Here is a 25,318-nt window from a genome sequence, read left to right on the forward strand (position 1 = left end):
CTTGTGAGACTGGAAAATTGGGCATCCAAATGGCAGATGAAATTTAATGTGGATAAGTGCAAGGTGATGCATATAGGGAAAAATAACCCATGCTATAATTACACGATGTTGGGTTCCATATTAGGTGCTACAACCCAAGAAAGAGATCTAGGTGTCATAGTGGATAACACATTGAAATCGTCGGTTCAGTGTGCTGCGGCAGTCAAAAAAGCAAACAGAATGTTGGGAATTATTAGAAAAGGAATGATGAATAAAACGGAAAATGTCATATTGCCTCTGTATCGCTCCATGGTGAGACCGCACCTTGAATACTGTGTACAATTCTGGTCGCCGCATCTCAAAAAAGATATAATTGCGATGGAGAAGGTACAGAGAAGGGCTACCAAAATGATAAGGGGAATGGAACAACTCCCCTATGAGGAAAGACTAAAGAGGTTAGGACTTTTCAGCTTGGAGAAGAGACGACTGAGGGGGGATATGATAGAGGTGTTTAAAATCATGAGAGGTCTAGAACGGGTAGATGTGAATCGGTTATTTACTCTTTTGGATAGTAGAAAGACTAGGGGACACTCCATGAAGTTAGCATGGGGCACATTTAAAACTAATCGGAGAAAGTTCTTTTTTACTCAACGCACAATTAAACTCTGGAATTTGTTGCCAGAGAATGTGGTTCGTGCAGTTAGTATAGCTGTGTTTAAAAAAGGATTGGATAAGTTCTTGGAGGAGAAGTCCATTACCTGCTATTAAGTTCACTTAGAGAATAGCCACTGCCATTAGCAATGGTTACATGGAATAGACTTAGTTTTTGGGTACTTGCCAGGTTCTTATGGCCTGGATTGGCCACTGTTGGAAACAGGATGCTGGGCTTGATGGACCCTTGGTCTGACCCAGTATGGCATTTTCTTATGTTCTTATGTTCTTATGTTCCCTTACATTTTCAGCTTCTTCTTTAGAAAACCATAGTTGCCTCTTTTTTTCTTTCCTTTATTTACTTTCCTAACAAAAAGGTTATTTCCTCTTATAACATCTCTATTTTAAGTCAGAGCTTAAAACCTGGCTGTTCACACAGGCATTTGCTTCAGAAACCAGTGAAATATAGAGGGGTTTGATTTATTGGTTTTACTTTGTAAGGGATAATTTTTATAATTTTATTTTGATATTTTATGTCCTAATTTATAGATTGAGGGATATGCAGAGTAGAAGTTTTAGTTTAATATTTATGATGATTTTATGTACAATTGTATTTTAAATGGCATGTTTGGCATTTGATTTATTAATTTTATTGTTTTTATATTGTGTTATATTGTATGCCTTCTGTAAACCGTTGTGAAGGAACTGTTCTATTTGGAATATTCTGGAGAAGGACCTTCAAAAGGAAATAAACTGGCTGGAGTTCATAAAGTAGCTACTAAAATGGTCAATGATCTTAGTTCTAAAGCATATGGAAACAGACTTAAAGATCTAAACATGTATACCCAGGGGCGGATTGGCCTATCGGAGGATCGGGCATCCCCCGGTGAGCCGGTTGCTCTGGTCACTTGGTCTGCCGAGCGCGGTCGCAACAGAGCAGTGCTCGGCAGACCACAGGGTATCTCCTGGGCCGGCCTGGGTGGAAAATTCCCAGGCCGATCTTTACCCGGAATCCGCCCCGTGTATACCCTAGAGGAAAGGCGAGATAATGGAGATAAAATAGAGACATTTAAATATCTCCAAGGTTTCCATGCACAGGAGATGAGCCTCCTTCAATGGAAAGAAGGCTCTAGAACAAAGGGTCATGGGATGAGGGTGAAAGGTGGTAGACTCGGATGTAATCTAAGGAAATATTTTTTTTATGGAGTAGTGGATGCACAGAACAGCCTCTGAGTGGAGGTATTGGAGAAAGTACAGTATCTGAATTTAAGAAAAAATGGGATAAACAAAGAGGATTTCCAAAAGAGTGGTGAGGATTGTAAAACTGAATTAGTTGGAAGTTTGGGCAGACTAGATAGGCCTTATGATCTTTTTCTACCATCATGCTTCTAAGTTTCCATGATTTATGTGCACGAACACACTTTTCACTTCCTCTAGAATTATTCTCCACCAATCAAATCTTACAGACAGCAAGAATCTTCCCTAAGTTCTCTGTAGTTCCTAGAAAGTAACACAGTCTGACCCAGTATGGCATGTTCTTATATTCTGCTGACCCAGAAGAAACCTTCCCTGGTACCAGGCAGACAGTAAGCTGCTATGTACTCTGGTCTCAACCCTCTCCTGTTCCCTGCACAGGATGGGTAGGGGGGAGGCTGTTTTTCTTTGCTCTGTCCCTTCTAGCTTCACCCTTCCCCTCCTGTTCTCTGCACTAACAGGCCGATGCAATACCATGTGCTGGCTGCAGCGCTCGGCTTAACATGCGATTGGACGTGCGTTTTGGACATGCCTCCATAACCCCAATGCAAAACGGGGGTTAGTGCATCCAAAGCTCACGTCCAATACAGCGTGTTGGTAATAGCGCTTATCACATGTAAATTCATGTTGATGAGGCTCTTAGCTATTTCCCCCGATGCAAAAAAAAAAAGTGCACCTGACACGTACATTTTTACCCTCAAAAATAAATGCCTGCCCCGAGCAGGCTTTACATTTTGAGGAGCCCAAAAAGTTGACAGAAAAGCAAAAATACTGCTTTTCTGTACTTCCTCTGACTTACTATCATGACGATATTAAGTCGGAGGAACAGAAAAAGGAGGAATTAAAAAAAAAAAGTGCCGGCAGTCAGGTTAGGAAGTTAACTAGCATCCATTTTCCTAACCTGTGGCTAAGCACTCAAGCACCCTCAGATATGTGCTGTCCTAGGCTCAGGCTTAATGAGCCTATTGACAAATCCAGGATTGCCTATCCCACAGAAAGTGTTCCCTTCCTTTTCAAATACACTCCAAAGGACTGAAAAGGCAAGCCAGCAAGCCTTTTTTCTTGTAGCTCCTTTACTTCTTCAGACTCCCATAACTCCCAAAACTTCTCAAATCTCTTCTGGTAATTACCTTAAAACTCTTCAGAACTCCTGCTTATACTTCATGGAAAGCATATTTTATACTCCCCAAAATCCCATCTCTTTGGAGGATGAACCTCCAAGACACTCAACTAAATAGTTTTTACCCACTGAACTACTTTTGAACCTCCCTTACCAGAAAGTTCCCTTTTCTACCAGATAGACCACACTTCAGGACACCTTCTGTCCTCTTAGTGACTTCCATTGTAAAGGGTAGGCTCTACTCCAACACACCATTACACTTTTATTGAACCCGTCAGGATGAAAGATTCCTTGTACTTCACAATAGATTAAACGGTACTACCATCTAGTGGCCAAGCAGGAACCATACATGAACCATACATGAAAGAGTAAGCAGTATGTCCTTGGTGTTTTGGGGGTTTGTTTAATTCTATTTTTTGTTGCTTTGGTGTATTATCAGTTCCTGAATTTTTCTTTTGTGTGAATGCCTAAACCTATCCTTCACCTGCTGATATCATTTCTAGGCCAGCTGTTGCAAAAGCCAGTCCTGGTCCAGAGGCGGTTCTGTTGGCAGTGGGTTTTCTTCCGAAGGGGGTGAAACCAAAAGAGGTTCATCTCATGATTTGCTCTTTTGTTTACCCTGGGGGTGCAAAACAGTTATGCTCTAACCCAGATTATTCCCATAGATTCAGGAAATTGTAAGTTTCTATTGTTTGCTTATCTTTGTATCACTTTAGTTTTTTGCATTTGATTTGTATTTAGGGTTGAGCAAGGGTGGGCTATAGAGAGCTTGGGGTATAGGGCTTGTTAAAGAGGACATTATTTGTGGTGTCCCACTGGAGTTGTCTACAAGAAATAAGTATTTGTTGGCCTTAATATTTTATTAAGTTGGAATGGGGTTGGTTCAGGTTGAGGGCTCCCAGTTAAAATGGATTTTCAGAAAGGGTAAATATGCAGAAGGTTATAGATTTGAGAAGTTACCTCAATATAAATGCTAGTGGTCCCTTTCTGGATAATTTCAGGATATATTTGAATATGTAGAGTGGGATAAAATTGTAACAAAAATTTCTCATTGGTTTTTAGTTGAGCTCAGATTGTTTAAAAAAAGTTGCAAACTTGAATGCTGATGGCTCCATTCTCAACAAATTAATGATAAGATAGTTTGTAAGAGGCATTTAAGAGATTATAATTTGAAAATTAAGGAGGAGAAGATGAATTATTTTGGTAGGGAAATATTTGATGTAGTGAGGAGTCTACAGTCTGGACATGCTTCAGGTTCGATGGTAGTGGGAGACCCTTCCTTGAGTGCAATAGGATTTTCTGATTATATTATTACAATCAACAAGTTAAGGAAGGGTCTAGCTGACAGAGCAAAAAATATACAAATGGAAGAAAGTATAAAATCTTTCAGGAGCTCTCGCCATCAACAGTTTCAATTTGCTTTGTCTGAGTCTCGACGTTCTAGAAATTTAATTTTGGTTAATGAGTATGTTTAGATGTATTATTAATTTTCTTAAGTAAGAGTATTTTTCCCCAGAGGCTGAAAGAGGCAAAGCACTTGTGATATGGAATTCTCTCCCTAAATTTGTCTATTTATGTGATGATTATCTATCTTTAAGGAAAGATTGTAAAATCTTTTTTTTTTTCACTATTTCTTTTAAGAATCTGTAATATCAGTTGGTTCTCTGTTAAATCTGAATATTTCATTGGGTTAGATTGTACCGATGATTTTATTGTTTTATAATTTGCGTAAGTAATTTATTATACTATAAGATGTTATGTGAGTATATTTTATTGTTTTTGCGAACGTATTTTTTGTAAGTCACCTTGATCTTCTGATTGACTGGATAGAAACATAGAAACATAGAACTGTAAATGCTGGAAATAAATGAATACATCAAATAAATGTCATGTAGAGGAGGGCAGAGAAAGGAGGAGATATGCTCCAGAATCAGGTTTTGACTGTTGTCCGATGAGCAAGTATTCATCAGATACAGATTTGACAAAGAAACTATTTACCTCTCAGCCACAAGTTAAGGGGAATTTAGCGAATCCAATGCAGAGAAGACATGCCTTGTTTGTGGATGTCAATGCAGCACTGCCTTCCAGACCACCTTGGGGTGACCCCACTACATGCCCAGCCATCCAGTTCTCACTGTATGTCCCAGTTTATTGAAGCTATTCTCAGGAGAAACAATCAATACATTTCTTTTCCTCAGGAACACAGCTGCAACGGTGAATCATGAGATTTTTAGGAAATTGCTAGCTTCTCACCAGCTTTGAGGGCAATAGATTACATTCACGTTGCAATCAGGCCACCAGCTGCTACCGACAGGAGCTACAGGAACAGAAAGGCCTTCCAGTCCCTCAGTATGCAGATCATCTGAACTGTCAAATGTCTCGTCACTGCTTATTTATTTATTTATCATGATTTGTAACTTTCTGTGAGTAAAACCTTTTGTAGCCCCTGCCAGGGAGGGCCACAGATCATGCAAGGCCCCCATGATTGACATGAGTTTCCTACACGGGGGGGGGGGGGGGGGGGGGGGGGGGGGTTTCGAGGCCCTTAAGGTTTGTTCTACTTATGGGGGGATTCTTCTGAACACCAGTCGAGTAACAAAAATCACTCTTCACACACCAAGCTGTTATTCGAAATAAAATCTTTACTGACAAACTGGCAGCAAAATGCAAAGTTCAAAATAGTGCACATAGGATATTACACCTGTAGTGCAACAAAATTCACAACAAACAAAATAAAAAATCAGTCTCCTTCTAACACTCCTTCAAACAGGTCAGTTCTTTGGGGGAGGTACCTCTTCCACCCTGGGCCTTCCCAGTACCTGTTTGGCAGCTGTAAACTCTTCCTCTATAATCTTTTCCTATCTCACTTAGCTCTAGAGTCTCTGACTGATGATGGATGAATCAGTCTTTGAATCTGGTAGCTTCTCCAGGCAAGATACCCTTTCCCTTGGCACCTCCGAATATACTAGTTGGCCAACCTCTGCAAGCAATTCTCTCTCTTTCTCAAGGAATTCCCAGGAACTCCCCTCCTGGAATTCTCTCCTCCTCTCAGGAGCCTCTCAGCGGGAGACACTTCCTATGGAGCCCCCTCAATGGGAGAGGGATCTGAGACTACCAGGATTCCAGAGCTTGGAATCCTCGTCACTCATCTGCTGAATCCCAATCCTCACATCTCCCCCTACTCTCATGGGAGTAGGGGTTTTTATACCACTGCTTTACCCCTACTCCTTACCACACTGACACTAACCTGACATCACTAATAAGCAGGGTCTGGATAGACCTCTGTCAAAATGAGGGCACACAGACAAGCTTAAGCCAACATTATGCATCATTGTAAATGGCAAACTATCTATAGGGGGGTAGATTTCACACTTTGTAATATTTCTATTAAGCATTGGGGGGGGGGGGGGGAGAGCTAGGCATAGTCCCCCTTCCTGTTATAAGCTACTGGTACATCTATCATAAATGGTACACATGAAAGTAAATAACAACATTGGTACAGCTGAATCTACAGATTATATAAAATGAAATTATGTAAATTGCCAAATGTACACTCAACTTTTAAAATAGCAACTTACATATGTAGGCTCCACCCTATTTTTTACATGCATATATTTGGATGTGAAATGTAAAGAACGCATGTGCATTCAACTTTCTATAAAAAATACAGAATACACAAGTACTGACTTTTTCCGAATGTATGTGCTAATTTTTATGCACTGAACTCTTTGAAAATTCACCTCTAAGAGTGCAAGTGTACCATTACCCCAACTTAAGGGAACTGCAATAATCAGATTATAGAAAAAAAACGAAACAAAACAAAACAAACACATGTCTCTGACTAATACCAAAGAAACAGAAGAATTCAGTATGTCCATAGACTCCTCACTGTAAACAGAGATTTCCTCTTATCTGTTTACTTAAAACATACGTTTCAAACACATTTTCTCTTAACTCTCTGTATTTCAGCCACAAAACCTTCCGGTAATCAATGTGGATTTTTCCTTGTATATTTTCCTTTTTAGCTCTCCTCCTCGTTCAAATCTAAAGAGCATATAACCTGTTTTGTTAACCAGACTCACACTCTTTGGATCAAGGCAATGGCTCTCTACACTCTCTCTGCTACTCTTTCTCTCTGTGATGAAGTGACCCTGTTTTTCCCCCCTTTTTGTGTGTGCAGGACCAGACTTGATACCTGGTCCACCTTAAATCCCACAGATGGAGAGAGCTCTGTGGGCGGAACCCTGCTAGGTAAGGTGAGTCCTGAGGGCGGGACCAGCTGGGCAGGATACGAGTATAAGCCCAGCTGGGTTCAGGAGGCCCCACATTTCCAGGTGCAGGAACTCCTAACTCTCTCTAAAGCTTGTAAGTACAGTGTCCTGAGGTAAGGCAATCCACTATTTTGTGAAATTACTGTGTTTGAGAATAAAACTGGAAAACTGCACTTGAAAAGGCTGGAGTCAGTGTGGTTTTCTGCTTCAGTCTAGGTGATTTGCTTAGTCACCCTCATTCTCATTTCCCTCAGAGTTGTTTCTTTCACTCTTTCAGAATAGTCTTTCTTCTACAGATCAAGCCCCAAACAGCCATCCTGCTAACTGCCCACCCCCATTTCTGAGATACTCTATTCTTTTTATCTTCCTCCACTCCCAAGAGATCTTTTTCCAAGGGCTTTCCCTTATCTGTGTAGGCCTCCCCTGTGCATGAGATTGTATTACAGCTTAAACTGTCCCCTCTGCAAAACCCAGAGGGAACCCAACTGTGCTTGTGGCCATTTCCTACCAGATTCCTTTAGGAGGAGCGCTACTCTCTTTGTACAATAGCATCTGTCAGCTGTAGGCTCGGAACTGCAGCCAGGGGAGCTGCCAAGGCCTACAATCACTCTTACAGGAATTGCTGCTGGCCACCAAAGCAGGTACAAGAATACAACTTTTCCCCCCCTATTTACATGTGCCTCCAAGAACTGTTAGAACCTAAGAAGCTTCTTGAATTTGATAGAGATTTCCAGCAACTTATTAAGAACATTTCTAGATCAAGATAATATGCTATGTCACATTTTATACCACATTCCTTATATGAATTTAACCCGACAGTTTATACTGTAGACACAAAAATACAATGTCTATCAAAAACACACAATTTAAAATACATCAAAATGAAAAAAACATCAATCTAAAATACATCAATAAAATGGTGGTCAAGATGCTTGACTCAAACAAAACACTAGTCTTTCAAGGCAAGGCCAAGCCACTAATCTAACTGTTAAATAATCTACATAGCAAAAACAGTAACAAACAGAACACCCACACATATAAGCTACAGCACACCTATTAGATATTTATCTGGGTGATGGTGTGACCTGGTGGTTAGAGTCAAAGGGTTTCAAACCAGAAAACAAGGGTTCAAATCCCACTGCTACAACTGACATTCCTTGTGATCTTGGGCAAGTCTCTTTATCTCCAGTTACCTGAGGAACTCATTTGGAGGTCAATATTAAAACAAGCGCATGTTGGAGAATACATTAGAATTTTCAATTGTGTGTGTGTCTTTTAAAATGCACCAATCATGCATAAGTATACTAATTTTAAGAGGTCACTCTAGCACAGTTAAGGTATAAGTATCTTCAGTAGGACTCTGATGGCTTTTACGCACATATGTCAGTGAATTTTAAAACATGCTTGTGTGAGGCACATTCCCAGTTTTACAATTAGTCTACCAGTCTATCCAGTTAATAGTGAGGTCTTTTAGACCCCTCTGGTTCTTCATCCTGCACACTGCCCAGTTGACCCAAATCCCTCATTCTGTCCTATAAGCCCTAAAACTTGAGATCTACAGACTTAATCCTCCTCAGGAGCAGCAGTAAAATTACGCAGCTAGCTAGCATACGTGCGCTGTGGGTTTCATTTTTTAAATTCCAAGTTGCACATGCAAGTGTTGGACCCTCCCTGGAATGCCCAAGCCTTACCCATGCCCTGCCCCTTTCTCATCCCCAGATTCCTCACACATGCACGGGTAAATACGCACATATTTTGTGGCTTTTTAAAATCTGTGTTGCTCACATGCGGCATATATATGCACATAAGTGGGCATTTTTGCATGAATAATGCTTTTAAAATCAACCTGTAAGATTATAAGCACTTATTATACCAGAAAAATGTTTTAAACTGCCTTGTTGCTAAAATTGTAAAAATGGTTGCGAACTATAAATACAGTATATCATCAGAATTCCTTAAATCTCTGACCTGCTAAGTCAGGCACACGGCCTTTTATTGAAAATTGTCCCGTATGTTTCTACATTTGTTGCAACTTTCAGTAAAAGAGTCAAAGGCTAAATATATAGTACATAAAAGGCTGGATTTTAAAAGCCCAGTGTGTGTGTGAAAACTGGGAGATATGCGCGTGGCCATACATGGGAACTCTCCGGATTTGGCCCGGAGACTCTGGAATTCTAAAAGAATTATTGAGTCTCCGGGCCAATACCGGATATCACCGGGTGCTGCAGCAAAACCAATCTGCTTGGACCCGGAAAGAAGAAAGAAACGTCATTGGTCTTGCGCAGCTGAAAAAGGAGGAACTCGACAGTGATTTCTACCATCTCCAGACCTTTCTAACTCTTAACTTTGCTTCCTCGTGACACTACCTGCTCCTGCACAGCCTGTTTCCTGTATCCAGCCACTTGCCCGCCCCATCCTATTTGCCTTGGCCAATCGACATTGCGATTTCCTGCCCGTGCATCAAACGAGGAGTAAAAAACAGGCAGCGTCCCGCAGCACAGGAGGAGAAGAAGAGGCTGCTACTGCTCCAGGAGCCCAAGTCAGAGTCTCCTGTTGCTAGTGTGTTTTGAAAGGGGGGGGAGAGAGAAAGAATGAGCATGTCTGTGACAGTGAGTGAGTGTGTATTTGTGTAGGAAGAAGAGATCTGAGAGTGTTTGTAGGTGAGAGAGCTGAGTGCAAGTGAGCATGGGTGTGAAAGTGAGTGGGCATGTGTGTATGGAAGAGGGAGAGTCGTGAGTGTGTGTGTGTGTGTGTTGGTGGGAGATTGGCAGAATTAAAAGTGTAAATGGACATGTGAGAATGTGAGAGAATGAGCAGTGAAAGTAAGTGTGAAAATGTAAGAGTGTTTATGAGAGCAAATTCCCATGGTAATCTCAAGGCGACTGGAAATCAAAAGTTCCCGGGTATGTGTGTGGCTGGGCTGTGCGCGTGCCGCAGGGATTTTCAGACCCCTGCGGCCATGCATGTATCTCCTGGTACTCGCCGAAGAACAGGTTTAGGAAAAAGGGGTAGGCTGGGGGTGGGATCTGGGTGGGGCGTGGGTGGGGTGAGACAGCACCATTAGGCACTGTCCCACTGAAGCTCGCCGGGAGCCGACCGGCCCACATAAGTTGTAAAACAAAAAAAAGAAGGGTAGTTAACGGGGTTTTAGGGGTCGGGATGGATAGGGGAAAAGGAAGGCAGGTTAGGTAAGGGGTTTAGGAAGTTCCCTCTCAGTCCGCTCCTTTATTGGATGCGCGCATGTTGTAAAATTGTTGCATCCATATGTGCACACGCCGGGAACTGAGCACACATGGACGCTCACACACGAGTTTTAAATTCTACCTTAAAGATTTCATTTATTTATTTAATTTATTTAAAAATGTTTATATACCGCAAACAATAAGACATTTGCATGTCCGTCTAGGCGGTTTACAAATATACATACATAAGTTAAAAGTAAAGCACAGCAAATTTACATATGAAGGTTAAAATGGACAAACACAGCTAAATTAGACATAATAAAGGTCTATTGGTATTGGATTTCATAACCTGCTCACGCTTGGAGGTTAGGCAAATAGAAAGGGAAGTGTGGGGAACCTTGCATCGTCAATGCCTGTGCTGTATCTACTTTAAAGATTAAATGCAGCATATTCTTTTCTCCTGGAGGGAAAGGTGAGTGATGTCCCTGGGAATGCACAAGCACCTCTTCCCCTAACAAAACCTTTCACACAGATTTTTAAAAGGAGCATGAATATGCATACTTAATTGCTTAATTTATGAGGGTGCATGCGGCAAAACAAAGGAATTTTCAGTGGTACGCCAAATTATGCACATACTTTAGAAAATGCACACATGACCATGCACAAATGTAAGCATATCAGCCACGCATAGGTGCGTGCATAAAAAATCTTGTGCACTCATGTTACATGCCCGCTTCATCCACACACGACTTCCAGATCCGTAGGGGCATTGGATATTGTCTGTGCCTCCTCCTACCCAGCAGCCCAATTTCACCACCAGGGACATCCAATGGCTGGCGTTCTTGGAGGTGGCTAATGAGGCCAACCTCTGTTTTGTGCTTGGGGAATGGTGGAACCTATTCCAGAATAAAAACACTTGGCGTGAGCTGCACACCACATTCAATAGTGATTCCTCCTACCCATATGGTGCAAGTAGAATGGGGGTAAGGGGTTGGAGAGGGTCAGGCCATGCATGAGGGGGGGAAACTAGGGGGCTAGTGGGAGTGGTGGTGAGGGAGGGGTGGAGTGAGTCAGGATATGCATGCGGGGCTACTGGGGGGAGGTTCAGAATCCTACAGCTACTCAGGTAAAGATTAACAATCCATAATAACGTATCAATATGGTACTTACATTGAAAGCAAAGTGCAGTATTAATGGGGGATCATCCTTTTTTCCCTATAGATTGAAGACCTGAAGAAGAAGGCCCAGGAGCTACATCTGAAGCGGTGGTGCTGAGTGGACCAACTGCATGCTCGCTGGAATGGGGCTGAAGGTAAGATATTCCTCAAGCCAACTGGGAACAGTCAACTAGCTCCATCTTTGTACTCTCTGCATCAAGTACCACACTAATTGCCCCCAGCTCTGCCACATGTGATCTCAGCCTTCACCTTACAGTACCATCCTTCACAAGTCTTTCTGTCACAGGCTCCACTATCCTTAGAGATTTTAGGAAAAACAACCTCTACCTTAGCTGGCACACTTTCAGGGACTTTTATGGAAATCCATGTAGGAGTGGGAGTAAACAACAAGGGTCTGGTACAATAGAATAATGTGTAGCATCATCACTTTACATGTCTTGCTCCATACACCTCTAATGGTCACTATCAACCCTGTCACGCTTTTCTTACCCTCACTACCTGGCACATAGTAGCCTCCATCAATGCACATCCTGCTCACATCAATCATCTGGATATCCATTAACCTATCTATATGGAAACCAGTACTTTGATGACAGGGTTGTCCCATACCTAAAAACACTTCCCTTTGCCTTCACCTCTTCCTCAAAAGGTACTTCCTCTAAGTGCCTATGTCATCCTGCGCATCATACTCTGCAGCATGGGCGCACACAATATGACACACATTTGCTTTTGTCTTCACAGGTAACAGCTCTTCCTCATCATTGTCCTCCTCCTCCTCCTAAGATGAGGATGAAGATGGAGCAGGTGACGGCGAGGCCACAAGCCCAGCTCCTGCAGAAGCAGCAGCGTCCAGGACTGGGAAGAAGCAGGTTGCTCAGGGAATGAGGGATTCAGCAACTCAGACAGCCATCTATTGCTGGCAAAGGGAGGCCTACATCCCCGTCTGCCGTCTCTGTTAGCCTCTGCCGTCCTCCACACCACAGCGGCCAGAAACAGGCTAGGGACACCGGGGCCTAGCCAGACTTGCAAGAGCCGTGAGGGAGACAGGACCGGGACCGGGACCAGGACCGGGACCCGCCTTGTGACCCCCGAAGGTGAGCGGTCCCGTACGCAGGACGACCTCGGGTGGGGCGCGTAACAGGAAATTTTTCAAATTTATTTATTAATTCATTGCTCTTTGATTTAAATTTATTAAATGCCTATCCCAAAGCCCAAGGTGATGTACTGACAAAATTAACAGCATAAAAATTAAATATACACACGTATATAAAAAAAAAAAAATAGTCCTAAATTAATATCTTGTCCCAATCAAACAAAATCTGCAACAATAAATCTAAACAGCAGAAAACTAAAACCACCCTCCCAACACTCTAACTAACAAATTAACAGGATAACTAACCTTCAAACTCATTGAATAGCCCAAGTATTTATAGAGTGAATTCCACAAGGATAGAGCTGCACATGTAAATGTCTGTTTCTGAGTGTTAAGAAGCTTGCATTTCTTAACTGAAGGAAAAATAACAAAAAAAAAATCACTACTAAGACCTCTAGGGGAGATTTGGCACATATTTACAGAGCCTGTCAATTAAATATCTAGACCAAGACCATAAACCACTTCAAATATTAGTAAAAGAACCTTAAATCTGGGTGTAAAGTTTAACAGGAAGCCTATGAATACCAAACAACACAGAAGAAATATGTTCTTGAAGTGAACAACCAGAAACTAGCCTTCAACAATATTCATGCCTGGGAATTTTTCATTTCTAATCACCTGAGATTATCATGGATCAGCTAGCAAAGCGGGGTGGGCACAATTCCTTTCTCATATACACTCTAACACACTCACGTGTTCACTCTCACTTTCACATACACATGCCCATTCACACAACCTTGCTCACTCACACTCTCACTGCTCTTCTCTCCCTCTCATACCTATGTTCATTCACACCCTCTCTTCCCACTGAGAGTCCAGCAGTAGAACCTTCCTCCGTGGTACCCATGCAGACCACAAGACTCTTCCACTTTCTTCGAGCTGTGCAGGCAGATGCTAGTCAGCTCCTTCTTCCAGCCCACGCTGGCAAAGGCTTCTCCGTTCCTGCTTCTGGCTGTGCTGATGCTCCTCCCTTTTCCTGCACACATAGGCCTAATCAACTTCCTCTTCTGGGGTCTATGCAAGCTCATGTTGCCCCCAGTTCTTTCTTCTGGTCATATGCCAATGCTTGCCTTTATTCTCGCCGGTGTGGGCCCAAATGATGTCTTGCTTCAGGCATGCAACACCATGGGCCTCTTCACAGCTGCACCTGGAGTTTCTGATTTTGGCCCAGAGACCTGGCAATTCCTTTAGAATTCTGGAGTTTCCAGGTCAAACCCATTGAATTCCCAGGTTTGACAATATTCTGGATTTTAATAATAGAAGAGATATGAAGCTCAGTATTAAGCATAGAATCAAGAGTTGCTTCCAAGCTTTTCACATGGGGCATATATGGACGAACAACCCCTTCCAAACAAATTTGAAAATTCCCAGATTAAGGATCTGCCATTTCAATCCAAAAAATCTCCTCCTTTTTAGGATTGAGATCTAATTTATTAGCCTTCATCCAATCAGCCATAATTGATAACAAGTACAATATATTTGCAGATCATCTGTTTAACATTGAAAACTAAACCCAAGAGATCTAATGATGTCCAACAGAAAGCGTAAATTGATGTTCCAGAAATACCGCCCCCCTGTGAGATATTACATTCCACCTATTTGGAGAAGAAGTCTTCACCCTTCCATTCAACTGAAACAGTGTAAAATCACTAAGCCACCATGCCTTGACACTGACGTAACTCAGCATTGATAATAATATCTTCTGATCAACGATGTCACATGCAGCCATAAGATCTGAAAGTACTAAGATAGAAGATTGACCCTTATCAATATTCAAAATCCAATCATCTGTGAGAGCAAGCAAAGCTATGTTTGTACTTAAACCAGTGTGGAAACCAGATTGAGATGGATCCAAAACATTCCTCTCAGTTAGATGCTCTGAAAGCTTAGCCAATGCCACCCTTTCAATCTGCTTAATAAAATAGTATATTAGATGCCAGCCTTTAGTTTTCAACCAAGTTGTCATCCTAAAACAGTTTCTTCAAAATTGGCTTCACTAAATCATGTTTACCTAGATCTGGAAAAAAGCTTCAAAATGGGACATATTTATAACCACCACACAGTTAAGTAATATTATAATATACCCAAGTAAAATAACTTGACTGAAAATTGCCCTCCTCAGAATGATTAAAAGTATGCGGGCACTTCCATAGCACATGTGGCGTAGATATTGAAAAATTAACATTTAATGAATAAATCTCTAGTTAGCTGGATAGGCCTTTTCCGGCTAACTTTAGACCTAATATTGGAAGTGCTCATTAAGAGAGAATTGCCTTTAAGGGATTTTCAAACTGCAGTGTGGGATGACTATTAATTATTTAATTTGGGTGTGTATTTTGTGGTTTTGTTGTTTATTTTATCTTTTTTAATATTATCTATGTATTTACTGTAAACTGCCCTTGTGGCTTTGGCTGATTTGTGTGGTCTATATATTTTTAAATAAATAAATATAAGAAGATCTACCTTATCCAGCTAACATAATCAGATAAGTTTGAATATCACTACTTATCCGACTATGTTAACTGGATAAGTAGATCCTTCCCAAAACGTCCATATGCTGCCCACTACTTACCCAGCTAACTACTTAGCCAGAGAAGTAGATATCCAACTAAGGGCTGGATTTACTAATGCCATAAGGCATAGTGAATCCCGTGGTAACGGGGGGGCAGGGGGGCGAAACGGGGGGGGGGGTTTCTTGCGATAGCCGGCAGCAATCGCTCCTCCGCAGTGCGATCGCTGCCAGCATCGCGCCAAATAACTACACCATAAAACTCACTGTCCCACTCTGGTATGCTCCATTCATCTCCTTCTTCTGCTCCTATGAATCACTGAGTCTCCATTATATTTTCTGAAAGAGAATAAATGCAACCTCATAGTTCTTCAGGATCCACAAAGGTTTGGTCTTATTACTCACAGTGATTTTCAAAGTTGCTGGACAGAACAATCAAAACCTTGCTTTAATGAGGTCCATATTCAGACACAGTTCGGCTAGCAAAATTAACCAGATAAACTTATCCAGCTAACTTTGGGGATATATTTAATAGTGAAACCGTAGTATTGAATATAGCCAGCTATCTTAAAGTTGGCCTGACCAGAGATTCCTCATCCGGCTAATTCTGAATATCAGAGTTAGCCTATTAACTTAGCTGGCTAATTCAACTCCCCCCAGTTACAGTCTCGGAATGCTCCTGTTAGTCAGCTAAATTCTATCCACTTAACTTATTAGGCAGCTAGGGGCAGATTTTAAAAGCCCTGCTCGCGTAAATCCAGGCGGATTTACGCGAGCAGGGCCTTGCGCGCCGGCGCACCTATTTTCCATAGGCCTGCTGGCGCGCGCAGAGCCCCGGGACTCGCGTAAGTCCCGGGGTTTTTTGATGGGGGCGTGTCGGGGGCGTGTCTGGGGCGGGGCCGATCGACGCAGCGTTTTGGGGGCGGGATGTGGCATTTCGGGGGCGGGCCCGGGGGCATGGTTTCGGCCAGGGGCGGTTCGGGGGTGTGGCCGCGCCCTACAGAACCGCCCCTGGGTTGCGGATTTACGCCTCCCAGAGGGAGGCGTAAATCCGTGGAGAAAGGTAGGGGGGGGGTTTAGATAGGGCCGGGGGGGTGGGTTAGGTAGAGGAAGGGAGGGGAAGGTGAGGGGAGGGCGAAAGCGAGTTCCCTCCGAGGCCGCTCCAATTTCGGAGCGGCCTCGGAGGGAACGGAGGCAGACTGCGCGGCTCGGCGCGCGCCGGCTGCCCAAAATCGGCAGCCTTGCGCGCGCCGATCCTGGATTTTAGCGGCTAAGCGCATATCTACTAAAATCCAGCATACTTTTGTTTGCGACTGGTGCACCAACAAAAGTACGCAAACACGCATTGTTTTAAAATCTACCCCCTAGAGTGTAATTGGATATTTTCCCAAATATTCATTTAGTTGGCTAATTTCTGAATTAGCTATGACCTTATTTAGAACCTTGACAATCAAAATTCTAGGATATGGGCAGGTCGGAAGGCAGGAACAAACCACTGGTATGGCATTATGACTTGTCATGGAATTGCACAATCCCCACAGAATCATGGAAGACCAAAGGCTAGAGCCAGGAGGAAACAGGGTGGTAGCACTGGAAGGTTTAACTTTACTCGAGAACCTACCATTCAGCATACTATTAACCATATCAACTTCAGTCAGGCTGTCAGCAGAGCTAACTGCTGATATATAAGTGGATAGAAAAGAAAAGAAAAGAAATTCCAATAAAATTATATCTCGAGAACAATGTCAGCTTCAAAAAGGCATTTCAAACATAACACATAAAGTAGTCATTCCTTTCTGCCATATCTATCAAGGCAGAATAAAAAGAATGCAGCTCGGAGACAAAAGAGACAATGTTGGCAATAAAACAAAAAACAGCTTTCACATTTGGCCATGACCTTTGTCTGCAAGTCAAGTTGTAGCAGATAAACATAAGGTAAAGGGATAGTTGTAGCAGAAAAAAAAATTCACACTTTCCACAAGAAATGCACAAGCAGATTTTACCAGTTGCAAAGCAAAGCAGCATCTTTAAAAGGACAGGGCACTCAATTTGTTCACCCAACCTAGTCACATTTTTTTATATGTATAGATTGTTACCCTTAGTAGGATGAACATTTTCTAAGTAAGAGTCAATTAGGGATTTACAGTAACTTGCAGTTAACCTTAATTTTAGTAATTTAGTATTACAGACCACTGACAACCTAGCATAAAACATATCTAATAAATGAAAGGGTTATTACATTTGATTAATCATTCCCTCTCCTAAACAGCTTTAAACAACTTTAGCAAATCAATAAAATTAAGATGCAAACAGTAGTCCAGCAGCAGGTTGGGGGTTATACAGTCTTTTGCATTGGTGCAAAGAGCTCCTGGCTCTCTCATCGTTGGCAGTCAGATGTGGAAAGGTTGAGGAAGAGAGGAATATACAGGGGACCTTCAGGGACATAGTAGAGCAGTCCCAACTCCAGTCTGGCAGCCATTGTGCTGCTTTGAAGAAGCAAGTTTGCCTGGTAGGAGATCATCACCTTGATATAGCATAAAGTAACCTTTTACATTCATTATGATCCAAGGAGATTCTATCCCGGTAATCCATGGAAGAGGACGAATCGCTAGTCTTCCACATTTTTCTTATAAACGGCCGGAAGACGGCTATCTACAGTCGAAATTCACTCGCATTCCAATATTCCCTCATCCACCCTTCTATTTATTTGATTAACATACAAGCAAAAAGAAAGAAGTTACTAATTATCTTAGATTTTATTAAGTATGATCCTGATGTGTTTTGTCTTACTGAAACATGGTTATTAGATAACGATACAGTTTTGTTAAATCAATTAGCACTTGATGAATATCAGGTTTTTTTTCACAATCAAAGCCAGAACCATGGAGGAGGGGCTACTTATTTTGATCAAAAAAGCCTTTAAGATGACAACTATTTTTTCTAATAGTTACTTGAATTTAGCAGTCTCAGCAATCTCCAGTGATCAATGGGGAACTTGTCTTATTTATTCCCCTCCTACTAATCTCTCTAAGGATAAAACTGCCATCTTTTAATGCTGATTTAAAAAAAAATTATGTTTTAGGAGATTTTAATATGCATATTGATGTCCAACCAATCTCTGAAAGTTGTCAAATCTTCTTGACTATCATGGAGGCCATGGGATGGAAGCAACCCATTGACTAGTCCACTCACAAATTAGGTCACTCACTTGACCTTATATTTGTTAAACAAATATAAGGTCAAGTGGGTTTTTTTGAATTGTGATATTGACTACATTACTGAACCATGGTCAGATCATTTTCTGATTTCTTTGCAAACTCATTTTATTATACCTAAATTATGGATTAAACAAGACATTTCCTTTTGTTAGAATCAGAGTAGGTTTGAAACCAAGTCCTTAGGCGAACCTTTCTTACCTAAGTAACTGAGAGATGCAAGACTCGCTCTCCTCCTTCATCTTTTCTCTCCTCTGGATTCCTCCCTCTTCCTTCGTATTTTAATTTTCCCAAAAATACTCGGACATCTTTGCTTGGGTAATAAAGGCTGCAGTTTATTATAAGACCCGAGCCCTCCAAAATTAACACAGTACAACAATTTTACCCCCCCCCCCCCCCCCCCCATCATCTCGGCACCTATAGGGCCTTCCACCGCTTCCAGTGGTAAAGCTCCAGGTGTCGTAACCTATGAGCATCAGCCCCCCTCTTGCTCATTGTCCATCTCATGTAACAGCCCCCCCGCGTTACACTAGATTCCCCTTTTTCTGATTTTCACCAAACAATCCAATACAAAACCTTTTTCTGGGCTCGGGTTTTCCCGCTCACTGCGACAACAGATTCAACAGAACATTATCAACATCAAATGGGAGGGTGGGCGGGAAAGCTCCACTTGCTGCCTGTGCCGCTCCTCACCCACTGCTCCCCTAACGGTCATAACATCCCATAATAACCCCATCACCCTGCCTCCTTTGAATTTCCCTCTCCTATTGGGTAACCTATACTTCAACTTTCTTGCCTCTTCCCTTACCCCCCCCACCCCCCCTAACCAACGTTCCACTCGCTTGCCTCCAGTTAAAGTCGCAGCGCGAGACTAGCTCGCGCTGCTTCCACTAACTGAGAGATGCAAGACTCGCTCTCCTCCTTCATCTTTTCTCTCCTCTGGATTCCTCCCTCTTCCTTCGTATTTTAATTTTCCCAAAAATACTCGGACATCTTTGCTTGGGTAATAAAGGCCGCAGTTTATTATAAGACCCGAGCCCTCCAAAATTAACACAGTACAACAATTTCCCCCCCCCCCCCCCCCCATCATCTCGGCACCTATAGGGCCTTCCACCGCTTCCAGTGGTAAAGCTCCAGGTGTCGTAACCTATGAGCATCAGCCCCCCTCTTGCTCATTGTCCATCTCATGTAACAGCCCCCCCGCGTTACACTAGATTCCCCTTTTTCTGATTTTCACCAAACAATCCAATACAAAACCTTTTTCTGGGCTCGGGTTTTCCCGCCATAGAACAATAACAACTCCGTTGTCATTGTTCCCCCCCACTGCGGTCCTTGACAGGAACAATGATTCTCTCCAAGCTTTCCTGAATTGTGTTGTTGAACAAGTCAATACCAACATCGGATAGATGTATCCCATCTGATCTAAAATATCCTGGAATGACTTCCCAAGCCCACTCGTGCGTAACCCAGAAACCTCCCTGTCCTTCCAACCACTTCCCTATTTGTTTGTTTAACTTCTTCACCCCTGTTCGCCATAGTGTCCATTCCACAAATTTCAAACGCAGTATGATATCCGACCATCCTAACCGGGTCCCCGGCAGTACATTCAGCAGCCTGCTGAAATCCTTTTTTATTTTCAATAGCAACTCTTTACAAGAACCTTCCCCGACATCATTCCCCCCCAAATGAATCAATAGAACTTTAGGTAGTCCATTCTCCAAAACACATGTCTGCAGAAAAGGCATCAGATTGTCCCATTTCATCCCGCGATGACTCAACCATCTGATGGTCCAATTATGTACATCCAGTCCGAGATTCAGCCCATAAGGCCTGTGTTCCGCTCTGATCGCCGCCCAATGTATAAAAGAATGGCCCGTTACCCAGACACATTCCTGCTCCCTTTGCAACACTCCCGGTTCTGCAAAATAAACAACAATTAACAACAGCACCCCCTTCTATGTTTAATTTTTTTTTTTTTTTTTTGTATTAGGGTTAAGATTTTTTTTTTTTTTTTTTTTTTATCTTCTCACATAACCTAAGAATGCCTTTGACTTCCACCTCCCTATATGTTGAATCTCGCTGCTCGACATACCCCTCTCTGCCGCCGACGTCGCCGCCCCGATTCTGAAGGAATGGGAAGTAAAACGTTGAACATCCCAACCCAATAACCACACCACTTTTTTCAAAACCTGAACGAACTGGTACACGGTCAAAGGCGACCCGTCGCTGTGTAACAAGAATAAACCTCCTAACCGAGGCCTCCATTCAACAAAGCGCTGTACAGTTCGTACCGGGCATACCTCTGGGTCGCGTGCCCGCACCAGCTGCACGTAGTGTCCTTTGCCCATCTGATCCACCTTGGAGCGATGTATGCAGATTGTCACAGCCCCACTGCCGATCCATACATTCTCCGCCTTTAATCCCGAACCTGCCGCATTTACCTTAGAAGAAGCTATCAGCTTCCTGACCCTCATTGCACCGAAAAAAGCTAGTACGAACGCCGTCCGAAACAAAAGTGCTTCATAATCAGACCAGCATACCCGAGGTAAACCTATAACGAGCATCCGCAGGTCTTCGTAACGGATCGGCAGCCTTCTATCAGGTGATAAACCGTTATCTCTCCGCCATCCCCCAAGGATTCGTTTAACTAGAAAACTGGAAACCGCAGAACCCCAACCCTCTAGTTTTTGAAAGAAGGAAAATCCGGCAAGATGCGCCCGCACTGCTGTAAGCGAATACCCCGTACTCCTTGCCCACAGGATGAAACTTACAATTCCGTCGGCGTTAACTTCACCACCCCTCCAACCCTCCCCCTCCAAATACGTGACAACGACTCTATGACCTCGAACATAAGCGTTCCAAGTGGATGGAGCCACCGATTTTCTGATCAACGACCACGCTTCCCCCGACCCAGCTGCCACAGGTACTTCGGAAACTGCTCTCCTTCCAAATTCGCTTCCGGCGCCACTTCTCGGAATTCCCGCCACTTGAAACGAGAAAGAGCGTCCGCGATTATATTCAGTTCCCCCGGCACGTGCCGTGCTCTAATGGTCACATTCAGCCCCAAACACCTAAAAACCAGGTCCCTCAACAACTCCGACACCCGTGGACATTTAGCAGATTGTCTGTTAATGACTTGCACCACTCCTAAGTTATCACACCAAAACAATACTTTCTTATTCTCTAACTGTCTCCCCCATAAGTACAACGCCACAACTATTGGGAATAATTCCAAGAAATTAATGTTCTTAGTTAACCCTTCCGATTCCCAATCCTCCGGCCACCGTTCTGCGCACCACTTCCCCTGAAAGTACACTCCGAAACCCAGACCCCCAGCCGCATCCGTATATAATTCCAACTCCCGATTGGACACCTCCACCGATTGCATGATACATACCCCATTAAATGACTCCAAGAATGCCTCCCAAACTCCCAACTCTTCCTTTACTCTATGAGTCACGCGAATGAAATGATGCCTGGCCCGCACCCTCACCGTCGTGCTGGACAACCTCCTGATGAAAGCACGCCCCATTGGAATTACCCTACACGCGAAGTTCAGGGCTCCTATGAGGGACTGCATCTGGCGCAACGTCACTTTAACCGCCTGCCGAACGGTCCGCACCAACACCCGCAACCGTCCCACCTTCTCCGCAGGTAAACGCGCTTCCAGGGTTACTGAATCTAGTTCTATCCCTAGAAATACCAGCCTGGATACTGGTCCTTCCGTTTTTTGCGCCGCAACTGGGACCCCAAACATATCTGCCACCCTCAAAAATCCATCTAATTGCCTTTGACATAAATCGGATGCCGCCGGCCCTACAAACAAAAAGTCGTCCAAGTAATGTAAAATCCCTGAACCCCCTGTACCTTGCTCCACTACCCAATGTAAAAAGGTGCTGAATGTCTCAAAAAAGGCGCACGATACTGCACACCCCATCGGTAAACACTTGTCAATATAAAACCCTCCATCGAACGAGAAACCCAATAACGGAAAACACTTCGGATGAATGGGCAATAACCGAAAAGCTGATTCAATATCTGCTTTTGCTAATAAAGCCCCCCGGCCCGCCAACTGCACTAAGCGTACTGCGTCGTCAAAAGAAGCATAGCGAACAGAACAAAATTCTCGCGGTATGTAGTCGTTCACCGACCTACCCCTGGGATGTGATAAATTAAGAATGAAGCGAAACTTACCCGGTTCTTTCTTGGGAATTATTGCAATTGGGGACAAGTGCATACATCCGTACGGCTGAGACGCGAAGGGTCCCGCCACCCTCCCTAATCTGACTTCGGCCCCGATTTTTTCCCGAGCAATAACCTCATAGTCCCTTACCGAACTTGCATTTCTCCCCTTCTCCCCACCTCCCGGTCCCTTATAAGGGATAACAAAACCATCCCTGAACCCCTCAAATAAAAATTGGGCGTCCCTTCTCCTAGGGTACCGTTCTAACCAAGTGATCATTGCTTCAAGCAACACTGGGGTCTCCGCTAACCCCAACATCTCACTGTGATTTCCCCCCTCTACCTTGTTGTCCACTGGCTCCTTGCCCACATTTAAGGGCTGCATGCGCTCCTCTGCATATGGTACAGGCGTGTCTGAACTTGCAATCCGGGAACAAACATACTGCCTTATTAAATCGCCAGCAGGTGTCGGTTCCTCCCACCCGAGTCTTCCCACCCTGCATGGGCTTACCCAACTGACCTCCTGTCCGAAAGGAATGACCCCCACCACCACTAGTACCTAGCCCCCCTCCCATCCCTGAAGCCCCGCTACCAACCCCGGTCGCTTTTGTCCCACTCAGCCCTTTATACGTCATTTGTGTTAACCACAAATTAATATCCTGACCCCCCCATGACATCCCTTTATTCCCAGCCATCTTGTCTCGGAATTTCTCGTCGTAGTTGAGCCAAGCCCAACCCTCGTAATCCCGAAACGCCCCCAAGATGCTGTCCGCATAGGACAACAACGCCCCGTACTGGGATGAATCATAATGCCCCACGACACTAGCTAATCTTAAAAATCCCCGTACCCAGTTAACAATATTCTTAGCAACCTTAGGACTCCCTGATGTCATGTGTTTCTTCCTATCCTTCTTTTTGCCCTTCTTGACACGTCTCCTCCCTTCCAACAAGCTAAAAATGTTAACGTACCGTCGCTTACGAATTTTTCTTCGCAGCTTTCGTGGCACCCCTTCCCATAGCTCGGCTAATATAGCACTGGCGGAATGTCCCGCCCCATGCAATGGACCGACCCCCAACCCGGACTTGTACCTAGGGCTGGACGTCGATGAATCCGACGATGAATCTGACCCACTAGATGAAGAACTAGAAGATGTACCCCGCTTCCTCTTCTTTGCCTTATGTGCACTACCCCCTTTCGTTAGAACTTTCTCACCTGGACCAATCGAAACTTTAAGCCCCTGATCCACAGCCACCTTCCGACCACCGTCATTCCTTCCCACGCGTTCCTGACTATCCATCTCCTCCGTGACCTCCCTCTCTCTCCACGCTTCTTGTGTCGACGTACCGGGACCATCGTCTTCATCGTCATCTGCAAAGCAAGAAACCTCCCTACCTCCGCTGTACAACTTAAGTTGTCCCCAGTTATCCAGATACTTACCAGTAGGTCGCGACGCCACCTCTAAATCTTCCCATGTAGGCTGATCCCGGAGTGTGAATACAGCCCTATCCTGCTCCGCACCAAAACCTACCCCCATGCTAGAAGCCCTGTTCCGCCCCAGCGAACGCCCACTCAGCCCCTCACGCTCTGCCCATGGGTACTTCCCCTCACCGGCCATCCCTACCAGCTGCCTAGGACCCACGCTGCTGAACTGCCCTGCCCCCTTTAAGCTGACCCCGCCGCTATTCGGCAATGCAGGAGGCTTTCTGGGCATAGCTGATAAGGACTGTACTCGCTGGGTCCTACCTCCCCTAGATAAAGCAGACCTATGCTGTCCTACCCCACACCCTGCACCATCCACCCTAGCTGCTCTGCCAAAAGTTTTTAATTGAGCAGGGGGCGCAGGGGGGAGGGCGGGGGCAGGGGGAGGAACCCTCCCCCCCGACACGACCCGGGATCCGCGGCTCCTTGCTGAGCCGGCTAGGGATGGGGTCCGGGATCCCCTTCCAACAACAGGGAAGGAACCTAAGGCGGCAGGCTTGCCGCTGGAGAACGAGCGGCGGGCCCCGGGGGGGGGGGCCGGGTTGGCACGGCAAGGAGCGCTGGGAAGGGCGAGATCGCGGGGGGGGGGGGAGGAGCCGCTATCATCCAAGAAGCTGAAGGAGAGGGCGGACGCATTGAGGGAAATCTCGGCCGCATCCGCTACACTCGCCGAGGCGCTGCCGGAAGGGGAGGTGACCTGCAGGGCAGCACAGTCCTCAGGTTCGGGGCCGCTCTCACCAGACTCTTCCCGCACATCGACGGAGGAAGGCTGGACCTGGGGGCAGGCCGGGGCGGAACGCATGGAGGGCGGGGAAGTCGCGAAATGGACACAAGGGAGGGGGGGGGCCCGAGGAGCAGCGCGCGCGCGTCGGCGAGGAGAAACAGCAGGCTCGGCAGGAGCAGACGAGCCCCGGGGGGAGCCCGGGAGCCCGAAGGAACGTCCCATGGGGGCACGGGAACGCCCGCTCCCCTTCTTAGGCATAGCCTGTGGGAAGGCAACGGATAAGGTATGACAAACTAGGAAATTATCTATTATTATTTGGATTATATTTATTTAGTATATTTTTTTTTTTTGTATCGGACACCCACCCTACTGATTAAAGTTAAGAATTAGCCCCGGGGAATACCAAAATTATTTAAAGCT

The 25,318-nt window shown here is 44.4% G+C and overlaps 1 protein-coding gene across 1 annotated transcript in view; it reads right to left on the reverse strand.

Annotated features, from left to right (window-relative positions):
• The window catches only part of LOC115083238, a 36,792-nt gene extending 12,386 nt beyond the window's left edge, over positions 1-24,406 (reverse strand). The window contains exons 1-2 of the mRNA XM_029587046.1: positions 23,908-24,406; positions 19,837-20,430 (exon numbers count right to left, since the gene is read on the reverse strand). Of these exons, the coding sequence (XP_029442906.1) occupies positions 19,837-20,430; positions 23,908-24,406 (1,093 nt within the window). The remainder of the gene's footprint in view (positions 1-19,836; positions 20,431-23,907) is intronic.
• Positions 24,407-25,318: the final 912 nt, after the last annotated feature.

This window comes from Rhinatrema bivittatum, chromosome 2 (assembly GCF_901001135.1).
Source record: "Rhinatrema bivittatum chromosome 2, aRhiBiv1.1, whole genome shotgun sequence".
Lineage (NCBI taxonomy): Eukaryota > Metazoa > Chordata > Amphibia > Gymnophiona > Rhinatrematidae > Rhinatrema > Rhinatrema bivittatum.